This window comes from Hippopotamus amphibius, chromosome 5, assembly GCF_030028045.1.
Source record: "Hippopotamus amphibius kiboko isolate mHipAmp2 chromosome 5, mHipAmp2.hap2, whole genome shotgun sequence".
Taxonomy (NCBI): domain Eukaryota; kingdom Metazoa; phylum Chordata; class Mammalia; order Artiodactyla; family Hippopotamidae; genus Hippopotamus; species Hippopotamus amphibius.
This window is the reverse complement of record NC_080190.1, coordinates 9,140,336-9,155,833: the sequence shown is the minus strand read 5'-3', so window position 1 is coordinate 9,155,833 and position 15,498 is coordinate 9,140,336. Positions and strand designations below refer to the sequence as shown.

The 15,498-nt window shown below is 40.3% G+C and overlaps 2 protein-coding genes across 6 annotated transcripts in view; one reads left to right on the top strand and one right to left on the bottom strand.

Moving 5' to 3' along the window:
- Window positions 1-815: 815 nt before the first annotated feature.
- Window positions 816-15,074, bottom strand: IKZF5 (IKAROS family zinc finger 5). 3 transcript variants are annotated; one of them, XM_057734541.1, is made up of 5 exons: window positions 14,927-15,074; window positions 12,930-13,078; window positions 6,026-6,235; window positions 3,858-4,040; window positions 816-3,236 (listed from the first exon to the last, which is right to left on the bottom strand). In XM_057734541.1, exons 3-5 carry the CDS (start codon window positions 6,156-6,158, stop codon window positions 2,293-2,295), a joined length of 1,260 nt encoding a protein of 419 aa, XP_057590524.1. In that variant the 5' UTR covers window positions 6,159-6,235; window positions 12,930-13,078; window positions 14,927-15,074; the 3' UTR covers window positions 816-2,292. The 3 variants fall into 3 exon arrangements, with proteins under 3 accessions (XP_057590524.1, XP_057590526.1, XP_057590525.1); XM_057734543.1 differs by lacking the exon at window positions 14,927-15,074 and adding an exon at window positions 14,157-14,878; XM_057734542.1 differs by lacking the exon at window positions 12,930-13,078 and having other exon boundaries at window positions 14,927-15,072.
- Window positions 15,075-15,166: 92 nt separating this feature from the next.
- ACADSB (acyl-CoA dehydrogenase short/branched chain) overlaps window positions 15,167-15,498 on the top strand; it is a 41,193-nt gene continuing 40,861 nt past the window's right edge. The window contains exon 1 of one of the 3 annotated variants that reach the window (XM_057734538.1): window positions 15,167-15,303. In XM_057734538.1, the coding sequence (XP_057590521.1) occupies window positions 15,262-15,303 (42 nt within the window). In that variant the 5' untranslated portion in view covers window positions 15,167-15,261. The remainder of the gene's footprint in view (window positions 15,304-15,498) is intronic. The other 2 variants (XM_057734540.1, XM_057734539.1) reach the window with 2 other exon arrangements.

Sequence of the window (15,498 nt, the reverse complement as noted above, 5' to 3'; positions counted from 1 at the left end):
AAGGTAGACTTGCTTCAAAAACTTTAGTGCATTTAGAATTAACTGTAGCTTTCAAGCATCGATACCTTTGGAATAAAACTGTGCTCTTTAAGCCACAGGAATTTTTAAATTATACATTCTAGTTTGTAATTTAAAAAAAAACAACTAAAATGCACTTTAAAAACATCTATCTTTAGTTGTCAGAAAAAAATGTGTCTGTCACTATTTGGCCCAGAATATAGTTAATAAGTGGGTTTTAACGTGAGAGTTCTTCCCTTTTGGTTAATGAACGCTTTCATTTTTTCTATTTTGTGGTATTGCTTTTATATGAAGAATAAAATAGAAGAAAAAAATAACCGCAAACGCTTCCAAATGACAGCAGCCTGTTTCTGACAGTATATACATATGAAGGCCAAGTTACACATTTGGAAATGGCTGCACTAAAACTGATCTGAGCAGCGACTCCTCCAAGCAGCAGAGCAGAACAGACTGCAGGCTTCAGACTGACAAGGAGATTTGTCTGGAAAAACTCCTTGATGCTGCTCTTTCAACAATGCTATGGAGATTAGTTTAGATTGGATATTAAACCATAAGAACTCATTTTAATGGCTTTCTAGCATTTGGAAGAGAGGACAGATGAGCCATTAACTTGGCACTTGGGGGGTTTTGGGGACATATACCATCAATATTTCCCTTTCACTTACTCTAAGTGTAGAAGTCCTTTTTAGTTAATGCTTAATAGTTAGAATATTTGCTTTAAGAAGCCAATTAGTAACACTTTCAAATTTGAACCAAATTAAAAACAAAAATTTTGCAAAGCACACAGAAACCAACAGTTAGTAACATTATATTTTATTGTTTGACCAAGCTGTCCTCAGAGTAGGCTAGTATACAATATAAAAACAGCCTCTTATTCAAAATTACTCTAGATTTATATAGCAAGTTTTATTTTTGTAAACAAATTAAATATCATGTTTAAATGCATCTTTTATATCTATTTCTACACTTTTTTTAATCCTTCTCTACTAAGGCGACTATTCAATTCACAGTTTCCATATAGTTTTCTTGCTGTACATTAAAGACTTGGTAAAACTGCAAATAAGCATTAGAACTTGAATTCACAGAAGATATCTTAAATGGCCAATTCTGAAGCGGAGACCAGAATTCGTTTTGGACATATGTTATCATTTTTATAAATATTACTTTACATTTTCCCACATGTTTGTATACCTACCTTTTCTTGAAAATTATGGGCAATAAATGGATAGAAGGCAGGAAAAGGAAACGAGAGTTTTTTGGGAAGGACCACATTTCCTAGGAATAAGATGGATGATTTCCATTGTACCTCTTTGGTCATCAAAGGAATAGAAGAAGTAACAGATTCTCAGTCATCAACCTCACGTGTAACATCAGAATGAAGATTTAAATGAAAAGTTCAAATTAAAAGGAAAAAAGGCATCTTCATAGGTAATCCTCTGATATTTCTAGCGTTCTCATGTGTGTACCTGTAGTTTTTAAAATAAATTACAAGTATAATAAAAAGAATCCAATGAAAAACTGCTGTGTTTACATTACAAATTGAATAAGCATATATTTTAAGTATTAAACTTCATTTTCAATTTAAACTCTTAAGTTTCATTTCTTTTCAGAACTTTTACCTCATATTTTTATAACTTTAATTTTAAAGAACTGAATGTTTTACATTTTCCCTTATGGAAAAAAGAAAGATTTACTACACTGAAACTGCTTTACTATTATCAGTTGAAATTAAACTACTGTTTCAACTAAGCTATTTTAACTAAATAGTTTTCAATTAAGGGCAATTTTAAAGGCAATTCCTCTACTTAACATTGAAATAAGTTGTAAAAGATTTTGCAAGAGAAAGTAATTTATTCTACCATTTTGAAATTATGGCAGAAATAACATCTAGCTGCAGTGTAGATGTTGAAATACCAAGAGTATCTATCAGCCTTGAAGTTCTTATGGACCATAAATGTGAGAAATATAAATGATCACTTGTAAGATTATGATTGCACTCCAATTCTCAAATGTCTAAATAAAAGGAAAAAATGGGCACCAATGTGTCCAACTGTTCTAATACATAATGACCTTGACAAGGGTACTGTGGGGGGTGGGGGGGAAGAAAAAAGAAATTTTGTTTCCACTGTCAAATTTATACTTTATATGTATAGACTTTAATTAGCAGACACATTATTAGGGATGACACCTCCCACCCCCCTCCTGCAAAAAACAACAGTAAACTGCAAAACACAAAAAGGCAAACCAAAGAAAGCATAACGTGATTGTTTACAATCAGTGTTGGTTATGTTGCCCTCTTGCAAAATGACAGGCAAAATCATACTTGTTTTTACATTTGCATCCACATATGTTACACTGAAAAGGATTTTCATACCCATGACATCCCATGTGAATAGTGTAAAGGATATTGTCGGCAAAGTACATGTCACAGTGCTGGCAGTGGTGTAGAAGCTGCGGGTCCTGGACAGGCAGGGTCGGAGCTGGAGTGCTTGGCTGGCTGTTTCCTATGCTAGGAGTACTCGTGTGGGCGCTTGGTTCACTGCTTGGACCCGCCACCGGACTATAGTTCCTCTGACTATGTGATGGCCGAGGTTCGGGGCTAGTGGGAGAGGAGCTCTGAGGAATACTTGCTGACACAGCAGAAACGACTGCTTGGGCAGAGGGCTGCTGCATCATGAAAGGCTTCTCATCGGGGCAGGGAACTACATCAGGGGATGCGGGGTTTTGGTTTTCAGGTGGCAAACTGGACAGCTGTCCTGCTAGAGTTGAGAGCTGGTTTAGAGGGTTGTCAACCATGAGTTCTTGGGGGTCCCTTGGCAGGCCACCAGTTGCTGTGGTTTTTGCCATACTTTCATAGGAGTCAGTCTGGATATTTGGAATTTCATGGGTAAAATCATTAAGGTAGTCTGGCTTCTGAACCACCATGGAAGGTGGGCTTAAGTTGATTAGTGCTCGTCTGCTGTAGCCCAGATTGCTTGTTTTCTTCTGTAGAACCCCCCACATTTTCTTGCTGCTTAAGGAAGACCTAGTACCTTTAATTGGTACCATTTTATGCTTGCGCCTTCGATGATGGGACAGGTTACTTCGATCACTGCAGCGGAAGGAACACAGTTCACATTTATATGGTTTTTCTCCTGTATGGGAACGCATATGGGCTTCCAGATGACGTTCATAAGCAGATGCAAATGGACATAAGTGACATCTATGAGGTTTCTCACCTGTTTAAAAAGAAAAATGGGGGAGAAACTGCAAGAGTAGCTCATTTATGAAAAGTTTCATATTTTGTCCATTCATTAGATTTAGAAATTGATCAAAAAATAAAATGCTTTTCAGAAATACACGTTTGCACAAAAGATTATTAAAATTTATTAAGAAACCTGTTTTAACAATCTTTATACTATATTGACTAGTGGAATGAATCCCTTTCACAGAAGGGATGGCTAAGGGGACATCTGAGGGCTAGCAGGGTAGCCTGCAACCGTATGGAAACCTTTTCCCTGGTCTGCAATGGAAACATAAGGATAAAGATAAAAACATTTTATCACTTCATGCTGTCTTCAGCATTAACCTGCCCAACCTGAGAAGCAGAAAGATGCTGAGATTATTTGAATCAAGAATAAAGATGGCTAAGGAAGGGGAAGCTGTACAAGGGGCCTCATTTCTGTGTATGCTGTTACGCTACTGCTGTGTAAAAATGGAGTCACTTCTCCACTTATTCCAACCTTACATCAACCTTCATTTTCAAACTATCACAACTATTTATATGATAGATCAACCTGTCCTCCTTGGCCCCTCTCCTGCCCGTAAAGAAATGCCCTCTGCGGCCACTTCTCCATTACCTGTGTGGATTCTAATGTGTTCGATGAGCCGGGCAGTGCCTTTGCTGGCATAGTTGCAGTACCGACACTTGAGCTTCCCATCAAAGGTCCTTTCAAACCCGTCTACTAACATTCCTGAGTTTTCATCCAGGGAAACTTCGACAGATGGGTGATCAAGTCCATTCTGATCACCATCTGTTCCAGCTATAAACAAAGAATAGCAAAAGAAATTATGCATCTCAGAATTAACTCAATTTAGCAATTTAGCGTTGAGTGGTAGAAAATCTTTCATAAATTGACAGTTCACTTAGCACAAAAGCTAAATTCACAAAAATCACAGTCTTTCAGAGGTTAATTTTATACAAAAGCAGTATTATATTAGGGGGATTTCAAATTACTAAGTGGTATCAGTCAACACGCTTTTGAGGAAGATAACAGGGTATTATCATTATTTGACAGGTAAGGAGACAGAAGGGGGTAAATAGTGATGGCAGTTACACATGTTTGAGATTCTAGCCCCTTCTACAAATACAGTGGGCAGTCCTCATAATCTCCCCAAATCCTCATCTATTTTATCTAAAGCAATTCATGTCAAGTTTTGCAGTTCCACTCAGCTTACACATTATGTTCTAGATTTTGGATTTAGGATCTTAAAATTCTAAATAAGCACGGAAAGGGAAATATTGTATATCCGATACCTCTGAATGTTATGAACTGTAAGAATTTCAGAGTTAAGAGATGTTTGGCTATTTGCTTTTAGTCTAATTCAACTACTTCTTTCTACAGATAAAGAAACTGAAGGGGCAAGTGTTCATAAGCTGGAAAACCAGCAGATGGGGGGTCTGCAACCCTGCTTGCTTGCATCCAGTCCAGGAACTGCACACTAGAGTATTAGGAGGGAGGTGTTTATTCCTACAGCCTCATGGGAAAAGCACTTCTAGTCCATCTTCAGGTGGTAGCAGTACAGGTGTAGACAATTCAAGCCCTTTGCTCTACTGTTTCCTCTATCCACTAGGAGGAGAGAAGTGACTTTGCTGGTTGGTGCAAGTCCAACATCCAACAGCTCCAGTGCATTGGAGGGACAACAAGGCTCAGTGTCCCCCTTTCTCCCACTGCTTTCCCAAGCCAGTGACTCCTGAAACCGAATGTGTATATGAAATCACTTGGGGATCGTATTAAAATACAGCTTATGATTCAGTAGAACTGGGGTGGGACCTGACATTTTGCACCTCTCACAAACTCCCAGGTGATGCCTGGTCTCTGCGGTTGCTGGTCCCTGGATTACAAGGCCCTAGACCATCTAGGTCAAGGGTTAGCAAACTTTTCCTGTAAGGGTCAGATGACAAGTACTTTAGGCTTTGTGGGCCACATGGTCTCTATCACAGCTACTCAACTCTGTTGTAACTCAGAAACAGCTATAGAAAATAGGTAAACAAGCCAACATGGCTGTGTTTCAATAAAACTTTATTTATGGATGGTAAAGTTTGAATTTCATGTAATTTTCACGCCATGGCATTATTTTTCTTTTTTCTTTTCTTTTCCCCAACCATTTAAAAATGTAGAAACCACTCTTAGCTTGCAGGGTGTATAAAAACAGCAGTCCAGATGGGACCCACTGGCTATAGTTTGCTGCCTCCTGAGCTAAATTCAGAAACAGATTCCAGTTTTCACGTGAAATAGAAATAGATTCTGTTTCGTGCAAAACAGACAGTCTATCTATAGGTCAGACAGGATAGGCTCAAGTAGGTCACTGCTTTCTCTACTCTGGTTTCTCCTCCTAGATGGGTATACACGGTTGGCTCCCTTTTCATTTTAAGAAAAGAAACCCCTATTTTGTCTCAGGTCTAATCCAGATTTCCTAATGGCCAAACCCCTTGTGTAATGAAGCTGGACCCCCTTTGGGTTCCTTGCATCTGCTGTTAGCTAATGGAACCTGGAGGATGGGAAGGGAATTTAGAACCACTAACCTTCCCACAAGACCATGTTAAGCCCTGCGGGAGCTTTACTCTCCCTCAGCAAAAAGCTGACATGTTTAAAGAAGGGGAAAAAAAATTGCCCATATCTTTCTAAGAAAAACGGAATGATTTACATTAGTGAACAGTAGTGGGCTTCATACTATGGATAACAACACACAAACACGAAGTCATCTATAAAAAGTGAATTGTTTAATAGTATTAGGATGAGTCTACCTCCCTGAAGAGCCTCTGCTTCTTTGTCCCCACTAACGGATCCAGAAATCATGTTGACATGATGGGTCTGCTGAGTCAGATATTCCTGGAAATCTTTCACAAAGTCCAAAGGCTCTGGTTTCTTTTCACCCATCTTTGTTTTTGATTCTTTTTTTTCTTTTACTTTTCTTTTCTTTTTTTTTTTTTTTTTGAGTTTACAGTTCGTTATACCTACAGGGGAGAAAAATGAAATAACTGTACATTATTTAGGGAGCTATAGTGCATATTAAAACAACAACAGTGACAAAGATTATTATGTGCCAGGCACTACAAAGCAACAGAGAACACAGTCCCTGCCTTTAAATACCTTATAATCTTCCCGGCAAACTAAAACACAAAATGGTGAACAATTAACATATTTAATATTTAAAGAAACTGGGATTCAAACTTAGTTTTAGAGGATAGAAAGAAATTACAAAGAGAAAATAAATCCAGATGAAAGAAATAGGCACATGAGCAGGGATTATCAATGAAGGAGACAGCTGAGAAGCCAAGCGGCTAAATCAGGGCTGCTGGAGAGAATTTCTGGATGATGGACATGGTGCATACCTGCTACATGTAGCTACTGAGAACTTAAATGTGGCTAATACAGATGACCTGAGTTTCTTATTATCTAAAAGTGAAATAGCTGCGTGTGGCTAGTGACTACCATACTGGAGAGCAAAGCCTCTTAAAACACAGGGTTCACGTGAATGAGTGCTCTAGAAGTAGGTGACCCAGAGAGGGAGTGGCAAACTTTCTGTAAAATGCCAGACAGTAAATATTTCAGCCTTTGCAGGTCATGTGGTCTCAGCGGCAACCATTCAACTGTCATTATAGTTAAAAGCAGCCACAGACAATATGTAAAGGAATAAGTGTGACCGTGTTCCAATAAAGCTTTACAAAAACAGGAACAGAGCCAGGTTTGGCCTATGGGCCAGAATTTCCTGACCCCTGTCCTAGAAATCCAAATCACTACCTCTGTCACCACCCATCATCCTATTCATTCTAAGAAGAAAAAAAAAAAATTAAAGCAAAGAAAAAATCCCTGATGCTGATGTAGAGAGAATAAGTCTCATGTCAGATTTTGTAGTCATAAACAAAACTGGCCCTCACACAGGTTTAGGGCCCAAATTCACAAATCAAATAACCAAAACATTTTCTACTAAGAACAAGCTGAGGAAGTCTAGCACCTAGGAGACAACAGGTCTTTTCCCGCCAATAACAATATATTTATGCAACTGTATATGGTCTTAAATATGCCATATGCTAAAAATTTCTTTTCCTAAACCCCAAGTATTTAATGAGTAATTTACTATCTAAAAAAGTTCTCATGTTTAATAGCCAGTAGTAGGCCTCTAAAGCTAAAGATGAGTTACTGCTCAGTAATATATGCTTAGCTTTTTCTCAAAGCATAGCACACACACAGAAGAGCACATCAATCCTAAAGGTAGAGCTAGGTGAATGGTCACAAAATGAACACATCCCTGAAATCAGCACCAATGTCAAGAAACAAGGCCACCAGCATCCCAGGAGCCCCGCTGTGCACTTTTCCAATACTAATCCCCCGCCCTGTGCGCCGACAAGGGCTCCACAGCCCTAGCTTCTGAAATTGCTGCGCCACAGGGTATGCATATATTCAGCTTTAGATAACGCCAAATCATTTTTAAAGTGGCCATACCAATTTACACCCCACTAGTGGGGGCAAGACTTTTGTTGCTGCACATCCTCACCAACACTCAGGTATTTTTTGCCTTTTTCATTTTAGCTGCTCTGGTGGGTGTATGGTGGTATCACACTGGTTTTAATTTGTATGACTTGATAATTAAGCTGTGTAGTTTTTATGTCAGTTACGCACTTAGATAACCTCTATTTCATACCGAGTGAAGTATCTGTTCAAGTTCATTTTTCTATTAGGTTGTCCATCTTTTTCTAATTAATATATAAGAGTTCATCATAATATTCTGCATATGTGTATGTTAAGTACTTCTCCCACACTGTGGTTGCATTTTCATTTTCTTAACGGTAACTACTCATGAACAGACATTCTTAATATAGTCCAATTTACTCCCCCTCCGCCCCCACTGCCCTTTACATTTAGAATTGTTGGTGTCCTTGCCTATATTTTACATGAAGATGTTCTCCCATATTTTCTTTTACAATTTTTATTATTCTTTTTACCTTTCATATTTTTATCTGGAATTGAGTTTTGTGTATGGTGAGGTAAGAATCAAAATATACTTTTCCCCCCAAGGAGATATCCAACTGTCCTAGCAACATGCATTTGATAGACCAGCCTTTCTCCACTAGACTCTTTTTTATCACCTTTCTAAATCAGGTGATTATATATGTGATTCTATTTCTGGATTCTCTATTCTGTTCCACTGATCTATTTTTGTCTATCCTCACACTAACACCACACAGTCTTAATAATAAAAATCTTAATATCTCAGTAATTGAAGTGCACCAGTTGTTTTTCTTCTTCAAGAATATTTGGACTACTCTGGGTCCTTTTCAGCCTAAGTTTTTCAGTGGTAAGAAATGTGGGGTTGTGGAAATGAGATAAAAGCACATTTTCCAATTAACAAAAGCTTGATAAACATTTTAAGGACTAAAACTTCTATTTTAATTGACTTAAATAGAAGTCTACTGGAAACAGACTACCTTGACTGTGTTGCTACTACAGATTATTGTGCTGTATAACAATTAGTTCCTTATTAGGAACTAATAAGGAACACAGGACTGGTTTTGGTTTCCCTTGTTTACTGGCCCTAGACTGATATATTTTCTTTTTGTATTTCTTGTCTTCCTGCCTCCTTACATTTAATTTGTTCTTTATTCTGAACACATTTAGCCAAATAAGAACCTGCAGGTAACCAGATTCTCACTTTTCTTAATGTAACATGTATGAAAACTTCCTCTCCTCCCTTCTTAGATGCCAAGGGGTTTATTATTATTACTATCTCTTTTCACTGTTTTCTAGAAAGGTGAAGCTACTGAAAGTCTGTCCTCTGGATGAAAAGAATTATGGTATCAGGTCAAATTTACTAGCTTAAAGACTCTGAACAGGGTCTTCTCTACCCTTAGTTTCCTATTTTGTAAAATGATATAGTAATACCAACTAGCAGTGCTGTTTTAAGTTTTACAGGTTAAGTGTAAAGTATCTTGCAAGATGGTATGTTCTCAGAAGATAGTAGCTATTTCTGCAGTCAAAAATGGTTATACCTTGGATTAAGAAATTCCTCACTGTCCCAGATTCCTAGCATCTTCTGTTACCATTTTATATATCTCTTCCTTAGTTACAATGAAACAAACATGGTCCACCTTAGTCTCAATTATTCATGTATCCCAATCTGCAACTTTCCAAATCAATTTACAATTTCCCTAATTCATCTGTTCTTATTTACTCTTTTAGACCAACTCTTTAAATCACTAGCTTTAGTCTGGCTTTCTCAGTCTTAAGGATTACTGCTGGTTTCTGAACAAATTTGTTTCAGTTGCATTTTTCCCATCTTACCTTGTTGACTTGAACTGCTTCTCTAAGTTTCCTAGTCATTGTATTAGTATTTATTTTATGACTATACTTGATTTTGCTGATTATCTGTCCTTTAAAATTTGCCCTTTGGTTGGGGGGGAAAAAAAGGTGGGCCAGTAAGCTCCAATGAAAAAGATTATCAAGAATAAGAGAAAAAAAAATCTATAATAAGATTATATCTCAGTAAAACTGAGAAAAAAACCACACCTCAAAACATACGTAAAAGTATACATAAAAAGAAATATAGCAGATACAGATGTAGATTGAGTTTCAAAAAGACAGAAAATAAAGAGAAATGCTTTTTAAAAAATGATTGAGAAATTTCCAGAATTAAAGATTCAATTCAATCTGAAAGGGATCATAGAGTGCAAAATAGAATATATAATAAAATAACACTTAGACACATTATTGTGAAATTTTAAAAGCTCAAAGACAAAGAGAATAATATGAAACTTTCTAGTGAGAAAAAGCAGCCCACCCACAACAGGCTGGGTTGTGGAAAACAATCAGATATTGAGTACCAATGGCAACACTGGGTGAAAGGAAACCACGGAGTAATTATTTACTCAAACTTAGAAGGTTTTCACCTCAAGCTGCTAAAGGCTAGCTAGCTTCCAAAAATCTACATCACAATTAATGAAGAAAATTTAGATGCATTCCCTTTGGAATCAAGAAGGCAAGAATGCTTGCAATTACTACTGCTATTCAACACAGTACTGCAGGTAGAGACCCCCCCCCCCATTATAGAAAGGAAAAAGGTAATAAAAGGTATACGGACTGGGAGATACCCCTGCTCCCCAAAAAAAGAAAAGAATAAGATCTGGAAAACTGTGTTTTAAATTGTAAAAGCTCTAAGGCCCTACAGATTGTCTCTGTTTTAATTATAAAAACTATTATTTAAAAAGAAATCCAATGGTATTTCATTGCAACTTAGCATCACTTCTTGCCAATCAGTTCACATGAAAACTGATGTTTCCACTGGAAAATATCTGAATATACTCTGATAGGCTTCAATAAGCAACATAAATCTTACCAAATCCTGATTAGAAAGCATGACACTGCTAAGGTACATGTGACAATGCAGAAAAAAAATGCACAGGACTGCCATTAAGCAAGAAGAAAAAGATACTTTTATACATGCATCTCAAGTTTTAAGAACACAAATGAGCCTGATCACAGAGAACGACTGGCATATTTTGACAGTCTTGGTTATTATCACGTTGTCACATTATAAATTTCACCGTGTTCCCTGCCATAAATTGTATGCCAATTTTCAATCAAAATGCATGATGGACTTAAAAACAACAACAACAAAGGACGCCAGCGAAAAAAGGGAAGATAACATCGTAAACTTGAGAGAAACTCTATTCTTGAGAACTTTAAATATATCGATATGGTCTATACTTGCAGACATTCTGCAACGATTTAAAGCCTATCATTCCATCCCTAAGCATTTTTTTTGTGTGTGCCCCCTCAGGCTATATTGCCTCTCCCCATACAGCATCACAGGCCTTGCAGAGCTCTAATCTGTAGAACAGATGAGTATGCGTGAAAGATGCCTAAATCTGAATGGAGTCTATGGTTCAAACTCCAGCTTTCTCCACCTCAAGTCAGTATTTTTAAGCACAATAAACAAAAAAAGAACAATAATTCTGAAACTACAGAAGAATTCTTGTTATCAAAAAAAAAAATGTATCCAAACCTGTCTTTAATAAAGTAATCATCAGCCTCAGGACCAAATGTTTAATCTAAGAACTCCACAAATTAACTGGTATCTAGAGACGCACCTAAGACAGTGATAAAATTTAAAACCTTTGCAAATGTAACATAAAAATCTGTTAGGAATCAGCAAACTATAATGTTCTCATTCCCATACTTTATGATTATCATTTCTTATGATACAGGAAAATTACGGAGTCCTCCCTGTGATCCCTCTGATTAAAGTTAAGCTGGGAGGGTATCCCATGGCATATAGATACATATCTATATAAAAACCGGCTAGAATGCCCCAAATTATTTTTATGCCAATAGCTCTCCCAAACTATCCATTCAAAACTCACAAATAAGGTTCTTAGAAAACAACCAGAGACTACCCATGCTAGTGAAGGAAAGAAGCATTTGAGAAATAAGCTTTGATATCCCGAAAGAACACAAAAACCTCTTTATCTTTAAGCAGGTAAGTTAAACTCTTCTTGACTTTCCTTGGGTTCTGATATTCAAGTCCTGTTATCTTCTTCAGTCTCTTATTATAAAAGGGAAATTGTTGATCAGTACATACACAACCCCTCTTAACCAGGAGCTAACAATTTAAAACAGAGGCATCATGATGCAAATTAGAAGACAGCCACAACTATGAAATAGAGGTAACATAAGAACCAGAAGGGGCCCTTTAACCTACCTTCCTCCCAAACTCTATCTTTTTAATAAGCTATGGGAGGCTTGGAGAACATGATTAGGCAATAGTAGTGTTAGGGGAAACACTGACTGAAACCGCCTGCCCTGGCCAGGTAAAGACAATAACAATTTGCATAAGTTATTTTACCACAGGAGATCCTGGTAAGGAATACGGAACTCACAAGCCACCACCAATCAGAAGACTATGGAAAAGTTCAAAAGGAGAGAGGAGACGTCTCGTCAGTCCACATGTCCTACCAACCTCCCGAATCCTCCTTGCTGGAATCCACCTTGGCTGAGCTGTTGTGTGCGCCACCAGAAAGGACCCTGAGTCCGAGTGATTGGCCAGAGACAACCCAGAAACATTCCATCACCATAAAACCCGAGACTGCGAGCCACGTGGCAGAGCAGTCCTCCTGGGTTCCCTCACCCCGCTGCTCTCCGCCCGGGCGCCCCCTTTCCCAATAAAGTCTCTTGCTTTGTCAGTACGTGTGTCTCCTTGGACAATTCATTTCTGTGTTAGACAAGAGCCCCCTCTCGGGCCCTGGAAGGCCTTTTAACCATCTACCATTTCTGGTAGGGTTATTAAACATAAGGTAACTAACAACTAACTTCCTTATACAGTAACTTAATTTGGGGTTTAGGCAAATACATAAAAAGTGACTGCAGTTCTACTGAATGAGTTTATTTTTATAGCTTAATAATTATGGTCACTGAAAGATTTACTCTGTCATGGAATACATATCAATGGAGAAATCTAACACATGAGGCTGCGTTTGTACACAGAATAACATGCACTTCAGAATTAGAACACAGTTCCTCAGATTACATAACTGTCAAAAAACCAAATTCTTCGAAGGCAAAAAGGGACATTATGAGGCGTTGAGAAATCATAAAACATAATATAAAAGCAAAACAAATACAAGTTGGGAAAAATAAAAAGTTACACAATCTAACCTTTTCACCCCAAATCAGTTCCTCCTTTTTCTTGCCACTCCAACATTGATGAAATGTAGAGTAATCGAAATTTACTCTGGAGACACACCAAAGGACTCCAAAAGGCCATGGAGGGAATTTCAACTAAAATTGAAAAGCCATACAGAGGTCTGCAAAGAAAAATATACCACAAATCAAAACCTTTGTGACAAAAAAATTAGGACCTACAGGTTTAACAAGCTAATAAAATAACTTGTGCCAATTTTACCACTACCAAAAAAGAAAACTAAGCTAAAAGATAATCAAAGGGCAAAGCAGCACGTTCACTTCAGCAAAAGCTCCAAATAATCACCAAAGAGAAACATGCATCAGTGTGACTATCTCTTTTTTCTTCCACTGGTGGGCTTCTTAAGGTTTCATTTTTGGGCAAAAAAGTTATTGTCTTTCTAAATTATTAATTTCATTTGCTCACAGTACACGTCTAAAAGACTCAGGCTTAGTATTGCTGAACAGCTATAACTGCATACAAACAAGGTACTAGCCCCAGAGGGAAACATCTGTAGGAAAAGGTTTAAAAAACAAAACCCACCAGGCACGCCCAATAACCGCACATCTGATTCCTATCTTTATTATCCTCTCTATGGCAACTCAAACTACTTAAGGTTTTCTGGGAAACACTTGGGACCCCTAGGGGCAAAAAACACAAAACATCTCAACTCGCTGCAAGGAACTCCCAAGATTACATTAACCTGTAGCTGTGTTGAATGCACAACATAAATCAAAATTAAACGGGGTTTGTAAAATTGTTAATCCAGACGTTTAAAAAGTTCTAAAGAAGTTCAGTCTCTTCCAGGACTTCCCTGGCAGTGCAGTGGTTAAGAATCTGTCTGCCAATGAAGGGCACACAGGTTCAAGCCCTGGTCTGGGAAGATCCCACACGCTGTGGAGCAACTTAGCCCCGTGCACGACAACTACTTGAGCCTGCGCTCTAGAGCCCCCAAGGCACAACTCTTGAGCCCACGTACTGCAACCACCGAAGCCCAGATGCCTAGAGCCCCTGCTCCGCAACAAGAGAAGCCACCTTAATGAGAAGCCCGCGCACCCCAACAGAGAAACTAGAGAAAGCCTGCGGGAAGCAAGGAAGACCCAAACGCAGCCAACAAATAAGAAAATAAAATACATTTTTTAAAAAGTAGAAAAAAAAAAAGAAATTATGTTTCTTCCAAACTGGAGTTCTTGACAGCTCACAATTTAAAATGTCTTAATTTCTTCTCCCACTTGTCACTCCTCTTCGGGCCTAAACAGCACACTAAGGGGACACTAAATGGGCCACGTGGTTAGTGGCAACTGGAACCAGTTTAACTTCAATTTAGATTCACAGTTACCGAACATTCACTAGGTGTGTGGCTTGGCTACTCGCACTTCGGACAGTTTATTAAAAGACTTAAGTCCTACAAGAACCTGAACAGTTCTTTGCCGCAAAATTCTCCCCAACCCTCACATCTCCCCACAATGGGAGTGCACAAGCAGTAGAGACGGACCTAGGCAGGACCGCCAGAGAAAAGTCCTCCCAACGAGCAGCCCGGAACTGGCGTCGGGGCGACAACCTCCCCAGGACTGGGAACACCTAGGAGACCCGCGGCTCGCCCCGGCCCCGGGACCTGGTGAAGACGCAAACCTCGGGGCGCCCCCCGCACGACCACCTGTCAGCGCGACAGGCAGCTCCCCACCCTGGAGCCGCCAAGCCCCTGCCCGACGGCGACGCCACCGCGGGGAACGCTCACTCCCTCGGGGCCCCCGCAGCCAGACACCGCACCCTCCGCGCTCGGCCCAGGAAGGTCCCGGATCGTGACCCTGCCTGCCGACCGACCGACCGACCGACCGACCACACCCGCCCCTCCGCTGGGGCGGAGTCAGTCGGCTCGTGGCGAACACCCGGCTCTCTCCTCCCGCCACTCCTCCTCAACCGCTCTCCTCAGCCGTGTCACCGCCGTCCGAGCCGGTAACCAGCTACTCACCACCTGACAGCCGCAGCGAGTAACCCCCACCGCCTTGTTCAACGCCGCTGCTGTCGCCGTCGCCCCTGCCGTCTTCGTCTCCGCCGCCACGGCCGCCATGTTTGTTGTGTCTCCGGTTCCCTTCCCGCCCCACTGCCTTTCCTAACTCTCGCGTGAGCAGGGCGAACGCGGATAGGGGGGACTGTGTGTCTCTCTCGGCGTTCCGTAGGTGCTAGGGGGCGGGGCCGAGTGGGTGGGGCTCTGGCTCCACCCTCCCCCCAGGTACTGGCGTGCGGCCCGGGGAAGCGCGTGAACAGCTTCCGCGGGTCCTCCACGGCACTTATTTTGGGGCGCAGATGGAGGGAGCCATGATTCGGCTGCTGCGCGGCGGCGCGCTGGTGAGTGCCCTCGTGGCGGGCGGCTTGGGGGTCCCGGATGACCTTGGCCCCGGCAGCGGGGTCTTCTCTTAACGGGACTGGGGCGCCCAGTCCACGTCCCGGGCCCGCGCTTCCCACCTGTCGCCGGGTCTCTCTCAGACCCCTCACCGCGGGCCGGCCACGACCGCGACCTCTCTCCAGGCCTGTGGCCGAACC

Bases quoted from the DNA above. Each gene is read 5' to 3' on its own strand.
- IKZF5 (XM_057734541.1), bottom strand. From the start codon at position 6,158: ATGGGTGAAAAGAAACCAGAGCCTTTGGACTTTGTGAAAGATTTCCAG. The intron at 4,041-6,025 runs GTAGACTCATCC...CTTTGTTTATAG, and splicing joins AGCAGAGGCTCTTCAGGGAG to CTGGAACAGATGGTGATCAG. The intron at 3,237-3,857 runs GTAATGGAGAAG...CTTTTTAAACAG, and splicing joins ACACATTAGAATCCACACAG to GTGAGAAACCTCATAGATGT.